Source organism: Cnephaeus nilssonii (genome assembly GCF_951640355.1).
Source record: "Cnephaeus nilssonii genome assembly, chromosome: 6".
NCBI lineage: Eukaryota > Metazoa > Chordata > Mammalia > Chiroptera > Vespertilionidae > Cnephaeus > Cnephaeus nilssonii.
In genome coordinates, this window is record NC_137077.1 from 2608270 (window position 1) to 2631011 (window position 22742).

Here is a 22742-nt window from a genome sequence, read left to right on the forward strand (position 1 = left end):
TCCCAGGTGCCCCCTCCCGCGTGGTCCCGGGCGCCCCCTCCCCCGTGGTCCCGGGCGCCCCCTCCCCTGTGGTCCCGGGTGCCCCCTCCCGCGTGGTCCCGGGCGCCCCCTCCCGCGTGGTCCCGGGCACCCCTCCCCCGTGGTCCCGGGCGCCCCTCCGTGGTCCCGGTGCCCTCTCCATAGTTCCGTGGTCCCAGGGTGCTGCCTCTGTGGTTCTGTGGTCCTGGAGCGTCCCCTCTGTGGTCCCGGAGTCCCCCTCCCTCCGTGGTCTCGGGTGCTCCCCCTCCCTCTGTGGTCCCGGGGTCCCCCTCCCTCTGTGGTCCCGGGGTCCCCCTCCCTCCGTGGTCTCGGGTGCTCCCCCCAGGCCACACGCCTGCAGCCCGTGACGGCGTGTTTTCTCAGGTGGAAGGGATGGTGCGGGACGCCGTCAGCAGGAACCTCCTGGCGTTTTATGACCTGCTGTGCTCCTACGACTTGGGAGACACGGGGCTCATCGGGGCCAACAGCCTGAAGAAAGTGCTGCACATATTCTGCCCGTGCCTGACGACGGAGCATTTAGCCAAGTGAGTCTCAGCCGGCAACCAGCTCCTGGGTTCCGTGTCTCCGCCAGGTCTGCTCTCCTCGCTGACCCTTCTCTGAGCGGGTCGCAGCGCTGCCAGGTAGCGTTGGTCACAGCCATTCCCGCGCCCTGCCAGGCCGGGCCCCCGGGAGCTGGGCGTCGCTGTGACGGTCTCAGCGCAGGCGAGGCCGTCGGGCCTGCCCACGATGGGAGACGCGGGCTCTGAAAGGCCGGTTCCCGGCCGCTGGCTCGGTCAGGCGGTGCGTGGCTCACCGGTTCACCGCACTCAGCTCCGCGCTCCGCACATGGGAGCAGGGGGATTCCGTGAAGTGATTGTGATAGTCACGGTCCCTGCTGATTGTGACCCTGTTACCACAGCTGGTTACTGAGCGCCATGCACACGCACATACACACACATGCATGCACGCATGCACACGCACACATGTGCCAGCTGGCTTCCTGCCCGCAGCCCTCCTTTACGCCAGGCACTGCTGTGCGCATCTTGTAGGCGAGGAAACGGGTGCAGGAGAGAGGCGGCGCCCAGATCGGCGCTCCCCAGCCCTCTGCCTTGGTGACAGGGCCAGTGGCCTGGGCGGTGCTTGGAAGGGGTGTGGCCACCCCCTCTGTGGGGCAGTGCCTGTCCCCGCAGGCTCTGGGGAGACGGGATTTCACAGTAAAGACTCGTTGGGTGACACAGGGCGCGGGGATGACAGCAGGGAGGCCCCAGGTCGCCAGTGCCGAGCTCGGGAAGTGCTGCTACGAAGCCGAGTTCATCTCCGAAATCCAGTCTCACTCCTCACGACACCCTGACCTCTGACGGCCTGAGCACACGCACGCGTCCCCTCCGTGCTCTGCGTGGGGTCACGGGACACACGGCCTCTGAGAAGCCCGCTGTGCGCACACGTGGGCGGAAGGGCGCACGAGGCCTCAGCGTTCACTCGAAGCTGGCTGTGGCTTCGGCGCTGGCACCTCCAGCGACCAGCCCTGAGGATGCCTGTCCTTCCTGAGCGCATCAGGCCTGGGCGACGCTCTGACCCGCCAGGGCCTCGCCCCGAGCTCCCTGCCCGTTGGCCTGGGCACTTCAGCAAACGTGTAGGTTCTGCTCGGGCGCTGGGCTTCACTAAACGTGCAGCAAGGAGCACGCACACTTCCTACGATTAGAAAATATTAACAAACAAAATGCCGAGAAGCAGCCAGACCTGCCACACGGGTGGTTTCTTGTTTTCCTAACATGGTGTGTGCCGCGGTGCCAGTGTGAGCCCTTCCATACCCTACCAGGACTGCTCATTCAGAAGTTTTCTGTTTTTGCATTTGTTACATCTTTATCACACTTCATCCCCCTCCCCCAGCAGCCTCCGCTCAGCTCTGCGCCACTCTGGTTGCTTTGCACTTTCTATGATTTTACGTAAGTGAAAGCATACGTGGTGTTCGCTTCTTTTTAAAAAAATTTTTTAATCCTCACCCGAGGATATTTTTTCCATTGCTTTTAGAGAGAGTGGAAGGGAGGTGGGGGGGAGAGGGAGAGAGAGAAACATCAATGATATCGCTATTGGTTGTCTCTAGCACATGCCCCTACTGGGCCAGGAATCGAGCCTGCGACCGAGGTACGTGCCCTTGTCCGGGAATCCAACCCGCCACCCTTTGGTGCGAGGGCCGACGCTCTAACCACTGAGCAACCGGCCAGAGCGGTGTTGCCCTCTTGTCCGGCTCTGTTCCCCTCACAACGAGCCTGGGATTCATGTGTGTTGTGACGGGCATTCCAGCAGCCCCTGTCATTGCTGAGTAGTGTCCGCTGTGTGGGGTGCACGCCTCGTGCATCCCCGGTGCTGGATGCGTGGTGTGCTTCTGGTGTGGGGCTGGCACACGGCAACCTGGGCCTGTTGTATGGGCCTCTGTGGAGACTCACACCCACTTCTCCAGGGCGGAGTGGCTGGCTCCTCGGGCAGGTGCACCTCAGCTGCCAAGCTGGCTTTCCCAGCGGCCGCTGCCAGGCCGCACCCCCAGGCGGGCGGGGTGCAGGTGCCCACCCCTCGCCGCCCACGCGGAGGGCAGGGCCGTCTTTGTCGTTGCACCGTTCCAATGGGCGTGCTCTGCTTGCCTTTCCCATCCAGGCTCTGCAGTAAGTTTCAGGACTCAGCCTCGGGAAAGGTCCTTTACAAGAACCTCCTGGCCAGCATGGGCGTCCCGGGCCTGCCCGCCGCCTGCCCAGCTAATGCCGCCAAGGAGCGGCCGCCCCGCGAGCCCGGGCAGCAGGAGCCGCCGCCGGAGCGCGCCGAGAGGTAACGGGGCAGAGGCAGGCGCAGCGGGAACCTCGGCCCGTGGGGAAGGCCGTTAGTCAGCCTTCGTGGGCGACATGCGTGTTCATATTTTATGGTTTAATAAGGAAGATGGCAGGCTGCCAGCGCAGCGCTGGGGGCAGCGGATTTGGAGCGGCAGAGAGCTTAGGGATTACTGCACTGACCTCTCCTTCTAGAACGAGGCACCGAGGTCTGGGGGCGCCTCAAGTTTCACAGACTCCGTGGCCGTCCCGGGCCGGAACCCAGGGCTCTCGGCCCAGAGGCCCATCCACCACTCAGCCGGCCGTCACCTGCACTCACCGCGCTCTGCCCCGCACCCGGACTCCTCCCGCACCCCGACTCCTCCCGCACCCGGACCCCTCCCGCACCCGGACTCCTCCCGCACCCGGACTCCTCCCGCACCCCGACTCCTCCCGCACCCCGACTCCTCCCGCACCCGGACTCCTCCCGCACCCAGACCCCTCCCGCACCCGGACCCCTCCCGCACCCCGACTCCTCCCGCACCCGGACTCCTCCCGCACCCAGACTCCTCCCGCACCCCGACTCCTCCCGCACCCGGACTCCTCCCGCACCCGGACCCCTCCCGCACCCGGACCCCTCCCGCACCCCGACTCCTCCCGCACCCGGACTCCTCCCGCACCCGGACCCCTCCCGCACCCGGACCCCTCCCGCACCCCGACTCCTCCCGCACCCGGACTCCTCCCGCACCCGGACTCCTCCCGCACCCCGACTCCTCCCGCACCCGGACTCCTCCCGCACCCCGACTCCTCCCGCACCCGGACTCCTCCCGCACCCGGACTCCTCCCGCACCCGGACTCCTCCCGCACCCCGACTCCTCCCGCACCCGGACTCCTCCCGCACCCGGACTCCTCCCGCACCCCGACTCCTCCCGCACCCGGACTCCTCCCGCACCCAGACCCCTCCCGCACCCGGACCCCTCCCGCACCCGGACTCCTCCCGCACCCGGACTCCTCCCGCAGAACACGCCGCCCCAGGGGCGTTCCCTCACAGCCAGTGGAGTTGTAACGATGAAACATCCTTAGGAAACCTAGTAAAAACGTCCTCGCCCTTGGTCACTTTGGAAAACACAGGTTTAGTCTAGTGAAGAGAGACTATTCCAACTTGCTTATCCAAAGCTACAATAAATCTATAAAGAAAGGTAAAGCGAGCAGGTGTTCGGCAGACGCCACTTCACCGGCCCCTTTGAAGACCCCTAAGTGCGAGCCAGGGGGTGCGGCGCTGCTAACGTGTTTGGCACCGGGCGTGCGGGTGGTAGCTGCGGTATAAACGGCAGAGAGATGGCCTTTGGGAGCAGGTTAAGTGCTCAGAGGTGAGAAGTCTGCCCTTAACCAGGAGGGAGTCCTGGCAGCTGAGCATTTCCTAAAACGGGGCGTTCCGAGCCTCCTCAGAGCCGGGGAGCAGGAAAGCTCAAGGTCACTCCCGGGCTTTTCCCGGCCCTGAGCCTCGCCCTGAGCCTGAGAGGCGGCTGGAGCTGAGGAAGCAATTGTCCTCCCGCACACGCCCCTCTCACACTGCACACCCCTCTCACTGCACACATCCCTCACTGCACACATCCCTCTCACACTGCACACCCCCTCACTGCACACATCCCTCTCACACTGCACATCCCTCTCACACTGCACACATCCCTCACTGCACACATCCCTCTCACACTGCACACGCCCCTCTCACACTGCACATCCCTCTCACACTGCACACATCCCTCACTGCACACATCCCTCTCACACTGCACATCCCTCTCACACTGCATTCCCCTCTCACACTGCACACCCCTCTCACACTGCACACATCCCTCTCACACTGCATTCCCCTCTCACACTGCACACCCCTCTCACACTGCACATCCCTCTCACACTGCACACATCCCTCACTGCACATCCCTCTCACACTGCATTCCCCTCTCACACTGCACACCCCTCTCACACTGCACACATCCCTCACTGCACACATCCCTCTCACACTGCATTCCCCTCTCACACTGCACACCCCTCTCACACTGCACGCACCTCTCACACTGCACACCCCTCTCACACTGCACGCACCTCTCACACTGCACGCCCCTCTCACACTGCACGCACCTCTCACACTGCATGCCCCTCTCACACTGCACACCCCTCTCACACTGCACGCACCTCTCACACTGCACGCCCCTCTCACACTGCATGCCCCTCTCACACTGCACACCCCTCTCACACTGCACACACCTCTCACACTGCACGCCCCTCTCACACTGCACACCCCTCTCACTGCATGCCCCTCTCACTGCACACATCCCTCTCACACTCTGCCCCTGGGAAGTCACCTGGGAGAGGCTGTGGCCGCCCTTTCTTCCCACGGAGGGGGATGACCCCTGTGACCCGGTTGCCACACAGCACCTGTTTGAAGCGTCGTTTCCCCGGTCACTCAAAGACCCTTCCCACCACGCCTCCTGTCCCCAGCGTGCCCAGCCAGCTCAGAGCGCAAGTGGAAATCCCACACACAGGCGGCAGCATTCTCTTCCCGAGGCTCCCGCCCCCTCTCGGGCATGGGGGGAGGGGCGGGGGTCTCCACCCCACACACTGCCCCCGCCAACTCGGGGCGCACCTGCGCACCTGCGAGCCCCGGGCCTGTGAGCCATCCCCAAGGTGCTCCATCGATCCCAGCACGTTTGCTCGCCATCTACCTGAGCACGTTGGCGTGCTGTGAAGGGGAGGTGGTCCTGGTGGAATGGGAAGTGGGGTGTCTGTAAGGAGCACCCCGCCGGACCTGTGTCTGCTGTGATTTCAGAACCAAGCCCCCGGAGGACAAAAGCCCCGGGACCAAGACGGTGACCAAGGACGAAGCGGTGGAGAGGCTCCGGCACTGGGTCCAGCGGCAGGACCCAGCGTTCAAGAAGCAATTTCTCGACTCCAGCAAGGATGTCACTGGCAGAGTGAACTCGTGCGACTTCAGGAAGGTAGGGGGACGGGCCTCCGTGTTTGTGTTCTTTCCCGAGGCGGGTCGGCTGCTCTGTCTCACGAACGCGCTGCCAAGGCGCGGCCTGGGCTTTCCGCTCTCAGTTCCCAGCCAGACAGAGCAGGTCAGGCCGCTCAGCGACGGAAAGGGCTCCTCTCGGCCAGAAGTGTCGGCGGCAATGCGCTGCCCTCGCGGGCGGCTGGGGTGGGACAGGCCTCCAGGCCCTCGCTGCGGGGAGTGCGCTGCTGGGCTTGTCCCCCCAGAGCGGGGGGAGGCGGGCAGGAAAGGCGAGCCGGCGGAGGACGCGGCCGGGGGTCTGCATCGACTTCTCAGAAAGCCCTGTGGCGAGGCCCCGGCCCGGCAGCGTCAGCTCTTGTTCAGGAAGGCATTGCACTCAGTAGCCGTGCCGGGCGGACAGGTTCAGGGAAGGCAATGACCTACATCTCCAAGAGGGGATAACTATGAGTGCTGCTACGTACGGGTGTCCGCCCCCAGGCTAGCCGCTCTCACAGGCTCTTTGCATGTCTCTGTGCCAGCTCCCGACAGCAGCCCCCGGGGCGGGTGAAGAGGAGGGGCTGGTGGCACAGAGGTGGGGACAGAGGCTCCTGAGCCAGTCCACACCTCCCCTCGCAGACAGAACAGAAGACGCGGAGGCCCGAGGGTGTGAGAGCACGTGGGCCGGGTGCAGAGGATTCAGGAAACACTGAGGAGTAAGGGCAGCAGAGGAGGAAGCGGGGCTCCGGGCTCCCGCGGGAGAGCTGCAGGACTGTACTTGGGCCAGGCAGGCGTCACCGCCCCACACCCACGAGCCGCACCGTCCTTGCGAGGACACTGCCCACGTGGTCGGGAGGCTTACCCGCTGTGCCAGTCCAGTTCACTAACGCGTGACCTCTTCCCTCTTCTCTTCTCTGTTTAATGTGAGAGGCAACCAGTGATACCCCGGGAGGGGACAGTCCTCACCGAGGCGGCCTGTTGCGGTTTCCGTGAGCTCGTGTGCTTCTCACGGTGAAATGTGTGGCTTCTGCTGGGGCAGGAGAAGGAGCAGTGCTTCTGGGCCCCTGCTAGACCCGGTCGGAGCGTGTTACCTCAGACATTACGTCATTTCTCACCACAACCCTGTACGCCGTGCTTTCCCTCCCAGGAGAGCCCTCCCAGTTCACTGCTCAGGTGACTGTGCCACGTGGCTGTGACTGCTGCGTGTTTTTAATGGCATTTTATTTAAACAACTAGAGGCCCAGTGCACGAAGATTTGTGCAAGAATGGGCCTTCCTTCCCCTGGCTGCCGGCACCATCTTCGCTCTGGTTGGAGCCACCTTTCCGCCTTCCCACGCTGCCCAGAGGCGTGGAGCGGCTGCATATGTAAATTAACCAGCCATCTTTGTTGGGTTAATTTGCATACCCACTCCTGATTGGCTGGTGGGCGGTGCGAAGGTACAGTCAATTTGCATCTCACTCTTTTATTAGTGTAGATGAGTCGAGAGCTGGTGGTGGTATAGAAAACTGCTTTGGAACTTTAGGGTGATCTAGAATCTTTCTATTTCTTTCCCATATACATTTCCTTCCTCCCCTTCTCCACCACATGCGGAATTAGCAGCAGACTCCCCCAAACAGCCTGAAATGAGAGGCTGCTGTTTCTCTCTGTGAGAGGATCGGGAAGCTGCCTGTGCAGGGCCTGCGCAGAGCTCTGCAGCATCTTCCGAGCCCAGGCTGCGTCAGCTTTCACCTCTTCCGGTCGCCCCATGCCTGCAAGACAGCAGCTGGAGCACCAGCCGTCACACGGGTTTCAGGCATGCAGAAGGCGGAGAGTGAGGGGCAAAGGCTTGAGCTACACAAGTCTTTCTGTTTTAAAACAGCATTCTTAGAAGCTTCTCCCAGCAGCTTTTTTTTTATGGACCAGGCCTGTGTGTGTGTGTGTGTGTGTGTGTGTGTGTGAGAGAGAGAGAGAGATTGATTAATTGATTGATTGATTGATTCTGGGCTGGAAACATGACCACCTTCAGGAAAAGCACGGTTCTCTCCATGCGAGAAGAGGTACATGTTGGGCAGCGAATAGTCTGTCAGACTCCTTCAGGAAACATGGGAGGGTGCCTGGTGCGCACTTGGGAGAGGCCTGCGCCACGGGGAACGTGGATGGAAACGAGGTGTGATTGCTTGGTGACAGTGACCCGTGGGGAACATAAAATGACAAACACCCAAGGACACAGAAGTCAAGATTGGTCTAATTGAGTAATCAGCCTAATTGAGCGACTCCATCCGCCAGGAGCCTAGGACGCGTTCCCATTCCCGTTCCCTTAGTCGGCTGTTCCTGATGGGAAGTTGTTATTCGTCACCCTCATAAGCACCCTGAGCGCGGTGGAGCTCCGCCCCCCCCCCCCCCCCCGCAACCCCCGCTTCTCAGGCCCGTCCCCCGGTCCCAGCTGAGGCCTCTGGAGACCGACGTGGGGCGCAGAGCTGTCAGCAAACAGAGCCCCAGGAGTGCCTTAGGGCAGCAACGTCTGTAACAGCCCCGTCAGCGCCCCAGATTCTTAGCGCTCTGCCTCCTTGCTTCTCATCCGCTCCAAGCCAGGGCCTGGCCTAGCTCAGGAGCAGGTGCTCCTTCTCCGCCCTAGCAGAGGGCCTCACGCCCTTCCCACCCCACCACCGTCACTTCCTAATGGGTTTCCAGCCCGGTCATGGGCGTAGGACTCCTTGGGGAAGCGGATGGAGTGCCCGTCCCGGAGGCCAGGTGCAGGGCGGGGACGGGCAGTCCTCGCCCTTTGGCTTCCTGTTGCGGACACGTTCCTAATCTCGCAGGTGGTTTAAGGGGGAGACCCACTGCGCTTCGAGGTCCGCACATCTTCACATTTGTTGGTCCGAGCCCCCCACAACCGCAGGAGCAGTCGCCAGACTTAGTGTCCACTGACCACACCTCTAGGCTTCCGTCTTCGCCGTGGGGTTACCAGGCCTCTCTCCCTGGTGGGCCTGAGTACCACAGCCTGGGCCTTGCAGGCTGCTTTTCAAAAGCTTTGGTTTCAGACTTCAGCCCTGAGCGGTTCCAGAGGTCAGCCCCGTCTGGAGGGGACGAGTCCTGGTTTGAGCCTGCCCCCTCCATCTCCCAAGTTCGAGATCCTAGCACCACACACGTGGCGCTCGCTCTGCTGGAGGGGCCCTCCGCTGGCCCAGCTCTATTTCTCAGGCTCAAGTCCACTCCCAGAATCCTCAGCTGTCCCCAGGGAAAATGCAATTGCATGGCCTCAGCTCGCCTCTGCAGGATCCTTCTCACCTGGGAACTTCAGTCCCTGTGACAGCCCCGCTTCCTCGGCTCTCGGGAGCCGTTTCATTTTGGTAATGGATTGGGCTTTTTCAGGGGTTTTGTTTTTCATTGGGAATGTTGGCTTGCTGTGAATTACTCCATCCTATCCAGAAGCATTTGAGGTCTGTCAGTTTTATTAGTAACTACTTTATTGTTATTGGTATTTTTCTCTCATATATTGTTTTATTTGTTTTTATTTCTATTACCTTGATTATTGTCTTCATTCTACTTCATTGAGATTTAATTGGCTTTTCTTTTTCTAATTTCTTGAGATAAAATGTTAGATCATTACTGTTCAGCCTTTATTTCTCTAATGTATGAATTGATGGCTATACATTGCCCTCTAGGTACAGGCTTAGCCATATCATGCAAGTTTCGGTATATCATGTCCTCATTATCATTCAGTTCAAAATACTTTATAATTTCCTTAGTGGTTTATTCTTTTTTTCCAATGCTTAATTTTAAGTGCATTGTTTAATTTCCAAACAGTTGGGATTTTCTAATTTACCGTTTATTATCGATTTTAAAGTTGATTCCATTGTGAGGAGAGAATAGATTCTCAAGTCTAAATGACTTCAGGCTGTCCTCTGAGATACTGAGCCTTGGATTATGACCCAACTCTTAGACGATTTTGGCAAATGTTCCATAAGCACCCGAAAAGAAGGTGTGCTCACTCCGTCACGGACCTTCAGTTTTCTAAGTATGTCAATTGGGTCTATTTCATTAATTATGTTCTTCAGAACTTCTCTAGTCTATTCAAAGTTCTGCCTGCACATTCCATTAGCTATTTAGAGCAGCGTATTGAAGTGGACTGTGGATTTGTCTAGTGAGGTCCTTTTTTATTCTGTTGATTATTGCTTTGTTCGCTTTGAAGCTAAATTATTGGGTACACATAGCTCGCTGAAACTCCCTGTGAATTGTCTCCTTTACAATTATGACATGACTCTCCGGATACAGAGTAATGCTGCTTGCCGGCAAGCCTCCTTCTGCCTGATAATAATAGAGTTACTTCAGCTTTCTTTTGATCCGTGCTAGCAGAGAATATATTTTTCTATCCTTTTATTTTAAACTTCCTGGGTGCTTATATTTAAAGTAAATCTCTAATGGGCACCATATAGCTGACATTTTAAAAGATATACTGTGACAGTCTTAGTCTTCTACTTGGAGTACTTAGTCCATTTTGCATTTATTTAATTACTAGTGTGGTTGGTTTTATAGCCATCCTCTCTCCCTCCCTCCATATTAAAAGTTTGTGGCAAACCTGCATTGAACAAGTCTACTGGCACCATTTTTCCAACAGCATTTGCTCACTTTGAGTCTCTGTGTCACCCTTTAGGTAATTTGCACAATATTTCAAACTTTTTTATTATTATTATATTTGTTATGGTGACCTTTGGTCAGTGATCTGTGATATTACTGTTGCAATTGTTTTAGGGGCACCACAAACCATCTATACTAATAAAAGAGAAATTTGCAAATTGACCATCACTTCGGACACCCATCAGCCAATCAGGAGTGAGTATGCAAATTAACCTCATGGTCTCCGTGGAGACTGACAGCAGGGAGGAGGCAGCTCCCAGCATGGCCTGCTTGGCCGTTGCTGCGGCGACCTGGGAGCAGGCAAGCACGGCCGCAGGCAGCACCCAGCATGGCCTCAGTGACCCAGGAGCAGTGAAGCGCAGCCTGCAGGCAGCACCCAGCACGGCCTGCTTGGCAGTCACTGTGGTGTGGAGCAGGCAGGCCCCGCAGAGAGCAGAGAACTATGGGGAGCGGGCCTAAGCCGTAAGTAGGACATCCCCTGCGGGCTCCCGGATTGGAGAGGGTGCAGGTCAGGCTGAGAGACACCCCCCCAGTGCACGAATTTCGTGCACCAGGCCTCTAGTGTCCATATAAGATGGCAAACTTAATAAATGTTGTGTGTTCTGACTGCTCTACCGACTGGATGTTCCCCCATCTCTTTTCTTCTCCTTGGGCCTCTCTAGTCCCTGAGAAACAACAATATTGAAATCAGGCCAATTATTATCCCTAAAAGGGCCTTTAAGTACTCAGGTGAAAGGAAGAGTTGCACATCTCTCACTTTAAATCAAAATCTAGAAATGGTTAAGCTTAGTGAGGAAGACATGTGGAAAGTTGAGATAGGCCAAAAGCTATGCCTCTTGTTAGTTAAGTTGTGAAAACAAAGGAAAATTTCATAAAGGAAGTTAATAGTGCTACTCCAGTGAACACACAAATGATAAGAGAGCAAAACAGCCTATTGCTGATATGGAAAGAGTTTTAGTGGTCTGGAAAGATCAAACCAGTTACAACATCCCCTTAAGCCAGTGGTCGGCAAACTGCGGCTCGCAAGCCACATGCGGCTCGTGAGCCGCAGTTTGCCGCTCTGTTGACTAATGAGTTTGGCGACCACTGACCTAGACTCTCAGTTCCAATAATTACACGCTGTTGTTCCTTGTGATTAAGCCCCTATCCCAGTGGTCAGCAAACTCATTAGTCAACAGAGCGGCAAACTACAGCTCACGAGCCGCATGTGGCTCATGAGCCACAGTTTGCCGACCACTGCCTTAAGCCAAAGTAACTATTATAACTATGCTCAGAGATGTAAATGAAAATATACTCATAATACATGAAATTGTAGGAAATCTCAGGAGACAAATAGAATTTGTGAAAAGAACCAAATGGAAGTTCTAGAGCAGAAAAATAAAATAGCTGAAATAGAAAGATTGACCACATGGGCTTAGCCACAGAGTGGAGATGATAAAAGAAAGAGTCAGTGAATGTAAAGACAGGTCAATTGAAATTCTATGAACTGAAGAAAAGCAAAAGGTTAAAAAAAAAAAAGAACAGTGACTCAAGGACATGTGGAACAACATCAGAAGGTCTAGCATAGGTATAATTGGAGTCGTAGAAGGAAAGGAAGTCATGTGAGGAAATCATGGCTGAAATGTCCTAATTTTGGGTAAAAGGGCTAAATGTATATTCAAGAAGCTCAGAAAACCCAAGTAAGATAAATACAAGCAAAATCACAAACTGCTGAAAGCCAAGGTCAAAGAGAGAAATATTAAAAGCAGCATATGAAAACTAGAGGCCCGGAGCATGAAATTTGTGCACAGGGTGTGTGTGTGTGTGGGGGGGGGGGGTGAGGGGGCGGTCCCCTCAGCCCAGCCTGCACCCTCTCCAATCTGGGACATCCCTCTCACAATCCAGGACCTAAACGGGCAGTTGGACATCCCTCTCATAATCCAGGACTGCTGGCTCCAACCACTCGCCTGCCTGCCAACCTGATCACCCCCTAACCGCTCCCCTGCCAGCCTGATTGCCCCTAACTGCCCTCCCCTTCAGGCCTGGTCACCTCTAACTGCCCTCCAGTGCTGGCCATCTTGTGTCCACATGGGGGTGGCCATCTTTTGTGTGTTGGAGTGATGGTCAATTTGCATATTACCTTTTTATTAGATAGGATGCCATATTACAAATGGGGGAACAAGGATTTGAATCCCCATTCACTGCTCATCAGAACTGTGGAAGCCAGAAACAGTGTGACAATACCTTTAATTAACATGCTGGAAAGGAAACAAAAAGTCTCTCCACCCAGAATTTACATCCAGCAAAAGTCTCCTTTAAGAAAGAAAGGAAAATAAAGATATTTTCAGATAAAAACACAAAGATAATTTATTACAGGCAGATCTTCACTATAAGAAACGTTCAAGGAAGTTTTCAGGTTGAAGGAATTTGAAACTAGGCAGAGACTCAGATGCACTAAAGGAATAAAGAACATTGGAAATGGTGAATAACTGATTAAACATAAAGGGCTATTTTTCTTAATTTACAAAGGATGTTTAGGGTAAACATAATACTGTCTTGTGGGGTTTATACTAGTAGATGTAAAACAAGTTGGCATAAAGGACAGGAGGGGGTAAAGTCCCATACGCTTCCTGCATTTTATCTGGAGTGGGTCACTGTTCACTCTAAATAGACTATGAGAAGTTAAGGGTCTATCTTGTAACCCTCAGAAAGAAGAGATGCAGAGGCCTAGCAAGCATGTGCTGCTCACACCTGGAGACCGGGGCGGGGCGGGGGGTTCCCTCTCATGGGAGGCCCTGCGGTAGCTGGGCTGAGCTGAGTCACTTTCTCAGTGAGAAGGAACATGAACTCAGAACCAGCGCCTGCCCACTGAGAGCCCAGTGTTGAACCCGTTGAATGGCAAGGTCTCGCAAGGAAGAATCCATCCACAGTCTAAATGACATCTGAGGGATGCAGGGACTAGTTGGCGAATCAGAATGTGCCAGGCCACAGGTTGTTACGCTTTGAGGAACCTTCTCAGGGAAATGCCTCCTGGGGAAGACCAAAGGACGTCACTTGAATGCTTAAACGTTTTGGAATCTGCTTTATAAATGGTGCCGTTTAGCCTTATGTTGTATTGCAAATTGCCTCCCAGGGTTGTGATCAAGCTGGTGGATTTGCCGCTGTGCTCATCTTAGAGATGTGAGCGGTGCAGGGGGCATTGGGATGGGGCCCTGGTGCTTGGGAGGTGCTCAGTGTCTCTCCTGGGATTGGCCCCTCGCAGCGCTCTGTGCAGAGAGGGGACTGCGCGCCTGCAGCACACCCCACCTCCCTCTCAACCCTCCAGGCTGTGAAGCATTTGCCTACAGACACTTCCTTACTCTCCATCACATATGTTTTTATGAAAGGCTGAGCAGGAGGAATTTGCGATGAATAATTCATGTGCAATTGTTTTCAAAATATTCAAAATATAAAGTCACTTTTCTTTTTAAAAAATCTTTATTGTTGAAAGTATTACAGATGTCCCCTTTTCCCCTGTTAACCCCTTCTAGCCCCCCATCCCCCGCCCCAGGCTTTTCCACATTAGTGTCTGTGTCCATGGGTTGTGCATATATGTTCTATGAAGTTATTTTTCAAAGAAAGCAATCTGTCCTTTTCGCTGCTTCCACGGGGCCACAGCGGTCTGTCTGAGCACTTGCATCCCCCCTGGGACAGGCTCCTCGCAGGGCGGGCCTGGGTGGTGTGCAGATGGCATGGAACTGCCAGAATTCCCAGTCACGTGCAGCTGCCCGCGTCCCCAGGCAGGCCCTTGATGGTCTTGGAATCCAGCGCTGCTCCCCACGAGGCTCCAGGCAATGCAGCAACACCTGCATTCCCTCCGTTTTCCTTGTCTCTGATCCTGCACCAAGCAGGATTGTTTACACACACACACACACACACACACACACACACACACACGCCCAGCCGACTCCAGGGCTTGATCAACTGAGCGGTACAGATACAATGAGCCGCTGTCTGTTGTAGTCAGTTTGTTACTGACGTACACAGCCTAAGATGCCAGCTCCTTGCGCCCTAGTCCCGCACACCAAAAAGGATGTCACCAAAACAGGAGTTGACAACCGCCCTGCAGGTTATGGGTACCCTGTGCAGCTAAGTGGGCATGTAGTCTGAGAAGGCCGGGCAGAAGGCTCCGTACCTCATTAGCACCTGGGCAGACGGTCTCAGCAACTCCTAAAGGCTCCCTCCTTGGTGTTCCAGGGATCTCTATGGTGTCTACCACGACCAGATTAGCCTCTAACCGTGTGACTGATTTGGATACCTGAGAGGTGCCAGGGCTCTGCGACAGAGCCCTTCCTTCCCCAGAGGCCTAGTCCAGCCGTGGAGCGGAGTTGATCATCGTGGTTGATAAGAAAATGTAACTGGGGCAAGTCGCTTGAACTCTCTAAGCCTCGGTTTCCACATCTTTAGAATGCGGTTAGTAAGAGTGACTTTCTCAAGGCTTATTATAAGTATTAACTGAGACTTTAAAATGCCTGTGAGGAACTTAGCACAATGCCTGGCACGTAGCATTGCTACATGAAGATGATGATGTTGTTTGTGATGGTGATGATGGTGATGGTTATGATGATAATGGTGGTTATGATGGTGATGATGGTTACGATGATAGTGATGTTGATGGTGATGATTATGGTGATGATGGTGATGGTGATAGTTATGAAGGTGATGGTTATGATGGTGATGATGATAGTTATGATGGTGACAATGATGATGATGATGGTTATGATGACAATGATAGTGATGATGGTGATGGTTATGATGGTGATGGTGATGATGGAGATGATGATGATAGTTATGATGATGGTGACAATGATGATGATGATGGTTATGATGATGATAATGATAGTGATGATGATGGTGGTTATGATGGTGATGATGATGGTGATGGTAATGGTGATGATGATGGTGATGATAATGGTGATGGTGATGAAGATGGTAATGGTGGTAATGATGGTGATGGAGATGGTAATGGTGGTGATGGTGTTGATGATGATAAAGATGGTGATGGTGATGATGGTGGTAGTGATGATGATGGTGATGATGAAGTGTCCTATCTCACTTCATCCTCCTGTTTCCTTTCCCCATTTAGCTTTCTCCCCTGAACGCAGTAAGTGTGGTGCTGACCCTGCTATGCCTCTGCTCTCTGGCTTACTCTGGCTTCCTGTGCCATCGGACCCCTGACATTTGTTATCAGCTGGTCTGTGTGTCCCCAGGCCTCCAAAACACACTTTCTTCAAAACCTATCTCTAGACGCGGCTCTCCCAGACAGCCTTCCTTCATATGCCATGCATGGGATGTCCTTTTTCTAGAAGAAAAGCCGTGTTTTCTCATTTAAATTGCAAATACTTTGAGAGTAGCAGGGATGGTGCCTTCTGTCCTGCCTGTCTCCTCCCCACATCATTTCTGGGGTCTCACCTCCAGGCAGGGAGTTCGTCTGGGTTGTTGACTGGTTGTTGACAAAAGGGTGCTTTCAACATCTGTCCCTTGAACAGCCCATCCCATCTCCTGGGACAGTGTTGTCTAATTGCCCCCCCACACACACACACACACACGTACACAGGATGGAAACTATAAGCAGTCGGTGTGTGTGGTGAGTGAAGGATCCTGGATAACATTCAGTGAGTGGCATGTCTCAGGAGAGAAAAATAGTGCCGTGGGTGCCCCCCAAAACATAGCTTGCCGTGTAAACTGTCGGTCATAATGAAACTTTAATCAGAATTTTAGTTTTTCCTCCACAGACTGCCGTGCTTTGTTTTGTTCATGTTCCCCAGGGTACATGTGACTGTAAACCTAACTTACAAGGCTCGGAAGCCGTTGCAGTCACAGCACGTGTGTGTGATTTCGGTAACTCGGATGGCCCGGCCCTGAGGAGGTCTGCAGTCCTGCCTGCAGCCCGAACGCCCTGCAGACAGAGCCCCGGGCCGGGCGCCGCTGGCTCCTTTGTTCGCTCACCGCACAACAAACACACCTGGGCCAGGGCCGGGGGCCCAGGGCACCGGGGCCTGCCCGCAGGAGCCTGTGGGTGGGCAGACAAGTACTGACTGCAGGCTGGAACCCAGGGCTGCGGGGCTGCGGGCTCAGCCGGGACCCAGACCACATAAGCACCTCCCCCTCACTGTCTCCCTGTCAGGTGCTGGAAAATCAGGGGATGCCCATGGATGATGACCAGTACGCTCAGCTGACTGCAGCCATCGGATATAAGAAAGAAGGGATGAATTACCTGGATCTCGCAGCAGGATTTGAAGGTAGCTCATTGCCAAGGGCAAACCCTGCCAGCGCGTCTCCCTGGTGGCACCACAGTCTTTCTGAGCCTTGAGAAGCGCCCTGCGGCGGGGCTGGGCGAGCGAGAGCCCAGGGCATGGTGCGGAGCTGCGCTCAGGCTGGAACAGGCGCTTGGTTCACTTTTATCTGACTGTCGGTCTTCTTGCTTTTGCAGTTAAGCTTAGTTGTGATGCAGAAATTTGCCTGACAGAGCCATCTACAAACTCAGAGCAAAATGGTGTAAAATTCACTCCAAAGCCCTCGGAGCCTTAAATCACACCCCATGTTCTTTAAGATTTTCCTCCTTGAAAAACTGCTGGGCCTGGCCCGTGTGGCTCAGTGGTGGGAACGTCAGCCCACATACTGAAGGGTCATGGGTTCGATTCCCGGTCACGGTCACGGTCACGAACCTGGGCTGCAGGTTTGACCCCCAGTCGAGGCACGTGTGGGAGGCAATGATCAATGTGTCTCTCACATCAGTATTTCTCTGTCTCTCTCCTCCTCCCTCCCTTCCACTCTCTTTAAAAATCGATGGAAAAAATACCTCCGGTAAGGATTAGCCAAGAAACAAAAGCCCCGGTTATCTGCAATGAATGGCACCTGGGCGTGGCAGGGCAAGCGGCCTGTCCCCCTGGCCTCCTGCCGATGAGGACCCAGGGTTCTGTAAGACTGTGACTAGCCCAAGGCCCACCCCCGCCCCCCTCCCCTTCCCAAAGGGCTATCAGGAAGTCCGTCCTGTACAGCGGTCAAGGCCGGAAGCCGGGTCCTCCCACATGCCCTGCCCCTCACCCTGCTCCCCTGGCCGCACGCCTGGCAGACACAGGAGGCCATGTCCTCCGTCCCCTCCTCTCCATTGTGCTGACGCCACTTCCTCCTGTGCAAGGAGGTGAGAGGGACAGACGAGCCCTGGCCCGTAGAAAAGCTGTAGGAATCATGCAAACGTGTCACGGGCTTTCTCCTGTCCTGCTGCGAGCGCGCTGCAGGCTGCCCAGGGCAGAGCCGGGAGCTGTTGGCATCTCGCATGTCTGGAGCTTGGTCGGGGCGGTACCCTGGGGCTCCGCCAGAGTGGTGCTGGGCTCCTCACCAGGGAAACGCAGAGGTCCCCCAGCCCCCCAGCCCTCCATCTGCCAGGCCCAGAGGGACAGGGGTCCCCACATAGGTCACGGGCAGTGCCGGAAGCCATCCCATTTGGAATTTGCGCTCTGACTGGGTATATGTTTTGAAGGAAAAGGAATCACATTTATTTCAGGGAGTGTTTCCAGTGTGCCAGGAAGGGAATGAGGCCCAGGTGGGCCGGTCACTGGCCTGCGGTCCCCGAGCAGTGAGTCCCCTGCACAGCGGGAACTGATCAGCAGCTGCCGGCTGCTCCCGGCCTCCTCCCGGCCCCGGCCCCGCCTGTTCTTTCCCTCACTTTCCTCCTCCTCCTCCTCCTCCTCCTCCTCCTCCTCCTCCTCCTCCTCCTCCTCCTCCTCCTCCTCTTCCTCCTCCTCCATCAGTCCCAGTGCTGTCTGTCGCCCACCTGGTTGGTGGGATTGAGGTTCCGGCCAGAGGTTAGGTTGGGGGGAGGGGGCCACAGACGTGGCCAAGCAGCTCGGGAGGCGTTACCTGCCAGGCGCACCAAACCTGGGGGAGGCCCCTGCAGGCCCAGGTCGAGCGGGCAGGAGCCAGGTTCACTCCTGGGTCACAGGATGCCGCGAGTTCCGGGCGCACTGCCCGCATCCAGCCTGCAGACGTGGTTCTACTTGCAGAACCACGTCCCAGTTCACAGCCTCCAGACCAGGCCACACTCGCGTCCCACCTGATGGACGGATGGGTTTTTGAGTGCGTCCTGCTGCCTTCCTGGTTTCAGGCGCCAGAGCGGGCACGGCGCAGTGCCAAGCAGCTGGGCTCTGGCGCCGGAGGGCCTGGTTCAGCCGTGCTGTCCATGAGCGCTCACCTTGGGGAGCTGGGCCCCCTGAGCTCCATCTCCTCACCCTAAAGTGGGCACAGCGATAGCCTTCCTCCCGAGCAGCTGGGCATGGGGAGACTCTCGGTCTCGGGGTTAAAGGGCCAAGCACGGGATTGAGCAGGCTCCCGGGCAGCAAATGGCTGTTGAATTAGTGAATGTCGACCGAACGCCACCTCCTGGGTTCAGGACATGATTCCAGGAAACAAAGCCCAGGCAGGAGTTCTCGTCCGCGGCCTGCGGGATGCAGGGGTGAGCGAGACGTGTCCCTGCCCCGAGGAAGGACGGGGGCAGGACGGGGGCAGGACGAAGGGTGTGTGCGAGGGCACGTGGGCAGCACGTGCTGGGCAGGAGCGTGGCCGCGCCGTCCGGAGGGCAGGCTCCTCCTCAGGGAAGTGTCCGAGGAACTGAGGGCCAGGACAGCGGGTCCGGCACCGTTCCGCGGGCTCAGCTGCAGGGCCGATCCCGTGTGGCCGGGCTTACGGGCCTCGGGCGGGAGAATCCAGTGCTGGCGCAGAGGTGGGAGGTGCGCAGGCCCCTGGACACGGGCCTCTGACCTACGCGATGGTTTCAGGAGCTAAAACGAATGGCCTGCAAGTGACTGCGCCTCAGACCTCAGTTCTCCCGAAAAACAGCCTGGCCAGCTTCTTCGTGACCGCTGAGGAGTGCCTGGAGCTCCTGCCCCAGAGACTGCGGGAAAGCTTCCCGGTAAGCGCGGCCGGCTCCCGCCTGCCTCAGCTGGCCCCCGGCCACTCTGCTGCCTGGGCTGTGACCGCTAAGGCCCGTCGTGTCCGGCTCCTCCCAGGACACAGCGCTCCCTCCACCTCCTGGGAGGGCTGCATCCCCTCGCCTCCTTCGGCCCTTCCCTGAGGTCCGTACACGGGCGGTCCTGGGCCTCGCTTTGGGGTGATGGGGCAGGGCGGTCCTGGGTCTCACTTTGGGGTGATAGGGGCAGGGCGGTCCTGGGCCTCACTTTGGGGTGATGGGGGCAGGGCGGTCCTGGGCCTCGCTTTGGGGTGATGGGGGCAGGGCGGTCCTGGGCCTCACTGTGGGGTGATGGGGGCAGGGCGGTCCTGGGCCTCACTGTGGGGTGATGGGGGCAGGGCGGTCCTGGGCCTCACTGTGGGGTGATGGGGGCAGGGCGGTCCTGGGCCTCGCTTTGGGGTGATGGGGGCAGGGCGGTCCTGGGTCTCACTTTGGGGTGATGGGGGCAGGGCGGTCCTGGGCCTCACTGTGGGGTGATGGGGGCAGGGCGGTCCTGGGCCTCACTGTGGGGTGATGGGGGCAGGGCGGTCCTGGGCCTCGCTTTGGGGTGATGGGGCAGGGCGGTCCTGGGTCTCACTTTGGGGTGATGGGGGCAGGGCGGTCCTGGGCCTCGCTTTGGGGTGATGGGGCAGGGCGGTCCTGGGTCTCACTTTGGGGTGATGGGGGCAGGGCGGTCCTGGGCCTCACTTTGGGGTGATGGGGGCAGGGCGGTCCTGGGCCTCACTGTGGGGTGATGGGGGCAGGGCGGTCCTGGGCATCACTGTGGGGTGATGGGGGCAGGGCGGTCCTGGGCCTCACTGTGGGGTGATGGGGCAGGGCGGTCCTGGGCCTCACTGTGGGGTGATGGGGGCAGGGCGGTCCTGGGCCTCACTGTGGGGTGATGGGGCAGGGCGGTCCTGGGCCTCACTGTGGGGTGATGGGGGCAGGGCGGTCCTGGGCCTCACTGTGGGGTGATGGGGGCAGGGCGGTCCTGGGCCTCACTGTGGGGTGATGGGGCAGGGCGGTCCTGGGCCTCACTGTGGGGTGATGGGGCAGGGCGGTCCTGGGCCGCGGAGCGGGGAGGGCTCTGACGGGCGCTCTGTTGCAGAACCTGTACGCGGCCTTCTTCCGCATGGACACCAACAGGGACGGCATCATCAGCATGCAGGACCTGCACCGGCTGCTGGAGCACCTGCTCTTCAACCTCAAAGACGACCAGTTCGAGCGCCTCGTGGCCCTCCTGGGCTTGAGGCTCAGCGTCACGTTGAATTTCCGGGAATTTCGAAATCTGTTTGAGGAGACACCGCCCACAACAGACGACCCGCCTCAACGACTCATCAGGTAAGAAGACGGCGCAGTTCGGCGTCGGCCCCGTCTGCCGCCTTTGCCAAACCCGGCCCGCCTTTCCGCTGCCCACGGGGCACAAAGAAGGCAGCCGCCTCCCGAGCCATCGTTCCGTCCTCTTCTTAGTCAGGTAAACCCCCAAAGAGTGGCGTTCAGGGCAGGACGCCTGGACACGCAGGCGCAGAGTAGAAGACACCCGATGGACCCGATCTCACTGTCACTCGCGCTCTGATGGGAGCTGTGCATGCGCTCGCATGGGGTTCCTTCTATAAATCGGGGCTCAGCGGTGCCGACGGCTCTGGGAGATGCAAGGACCCCCTCCAGCCCTTTCCCAGCCACGCCACTCCCAGGCCCCGTCCACCCCAGGCTGGCCTCACGCAGCCAGGAGGAGGATCCCGGCTCCCCTGTCCCCTCGGTTTCCTTGATGAGAGCACAGACCCCAGGCGGTGACAGGCCTCCCGTCCTCCCTGGGCATCACCATCGGCTCCCGCTGGGACCCGCTGAGTGTCATCACGAAGGAACGGAGTGGCCGCTCGGCCCGCCTTGACCAGCCGTTATGAGTAAATGCCAGTATCTGACTGTTGCTGTCCCCGTGATAACAGGGAGGCGTGTTTTCTGCTGCAACATGACACTGCAGCCCCACGCCCCAGTCACGGCCACCGTGAGCCTCGTCCAGGCTGCAGGAAGCCCCGTGGTGGCGCGCGTTCGCCTCCGCACGTGCTGGGTTTGTGTGCCGCGACCCGGACAGCAGGCAGGAGAGAGGACACGGGCCTCTTCCCGAGGGAGACTGTGCCCACGCCGCCACCTGCTTCCAGCTGCTCGGCTCCCAGGCGCTCTCACGTGAGCCCTGATTGCTTCACGCGAACCCACACAAAAGCTCGTCTCAGAAGGAGTTTTCTGGAGAATGCCTGCAGAATGAGCACGGAGCATCTCAAGCACAAAGCGCAATCTTCCCATTCAAACCAGCCAGCTTCTTCCTGTCTCTGTCATTCATCCGTCAGATGTTCACTGAGGCTGAGTGTGTGCTAGACGTTGCCCCGGGACAGGTGCTGCCAAGATGAATGAGACGAACACTCGCTCTGAGGGCTCACGGCTGAATGTGGGGCCCGTGCAAAAGAAGGACCTCCACTCCGCTCACGGTGTCGGAGTGCCACAGGGCAGCCTGTGGGGGGCACGGGGGAAGGGGGACGTTTGAGCCGTGTCTTGAGGTGTGAATAGTTTTCAGGTTCAGCTACCAGAACAGTGGTTCAAGGCCAGGGAACAGCATTTGCAAAATCACAGAGGTGGGAGCACGTTCAGGAAACGGGGAGACTGTGTGTGCAGGAGCAGCGGGCATGTGGGGTGCAGTGAGAGAGGCGGCAGGGTTGGGGGCATGGGAGGGGGCTGGTTGGGAGAGGAGGCAGGGGCATGGGAAGGGGCGTGTGGGGGAGGAGGAAGGGGCGGGGGGCATGGGAGGGGGCGTGTGGGGGAGGAGGAAGGGGCGGGGGGCATGGCGTAGCGTGTGGGGGAGGAGGAAGGGGCGGGGGGCATGGCGGGGCGTGTGGGGGAGGAGGAAGGGGCGGGGGGCATGGCGGGGCGTGTGGGGGAGGCCTGGAGACCAGGGCAGTGGTGAAGGGGCTAGAGTGCGGGGTGAAGAGTCCTTTGGTGGCAGGAGAGGTTTGTGTCATGGACTGGGGGTGACGTTGTGCTGTGGGAAGAGCCTGGAGCCGCCCCAGAGCAGGGGATGGACATGAAGGAGAAGCGGGAGCCCAGGGGCACACAGCATGGCTCCTAGACGCCCACCAAGGTGCTGCTGTAGGAAGCCGAGCCCTCCCCGCTCCCTCCTCCCTCCTCCCTCCCTCCCCCCTCCCCCCGCCCCCGCCAGACGTGTGCCTGCGCTTCAGGAGGACAGCCCCTGTACTCCCCAGCGCCCGCATTGCTGTCTGACTCCAGGTGAAGGAATTGGGGCCGAAGAACAGTTAGCGACTTGCCCGGACGGCGGGTGGCAGGGCGAGGGTGAGCCCAGGGTGC

General features: G+C 57.7%; 1 protein-coding gene across 1 annotated transcript in view; it reads left to right on the forward strand.

The window, feature by feature from the left end:
* Positions 1-22742, forward strand: part of EFCAB6 (EF-hand calcium binding domain 6) — a gene marked incomplete at its 3' end in the record, with an annotated part of 156223 nt that overhangs the window by 77557 nt on the left and 55924 nt on the right. The window contains exons 16-21 of the mRNA XM_079775486.1: positions 403-563; positions 2671-2838; positions 5644-5812; positions 16569-16683; positions 19219-19352; positions 20497-20729. Of these exons, the coding sequence (XP_079631612.1) occupies positions 403-563; positions 2671-2838; positions 5644-5812; positions 16569-16683; positions 19219-19352; positions 20497-20729 (980 nt within the window). The remainder of the gene's footprint in view (positions 1-402; positions 564-2670; positions 2839-5643; positions 5813-16568; positions 16684-19218; positions 19353-20496; positions 20730-22742) is intronic.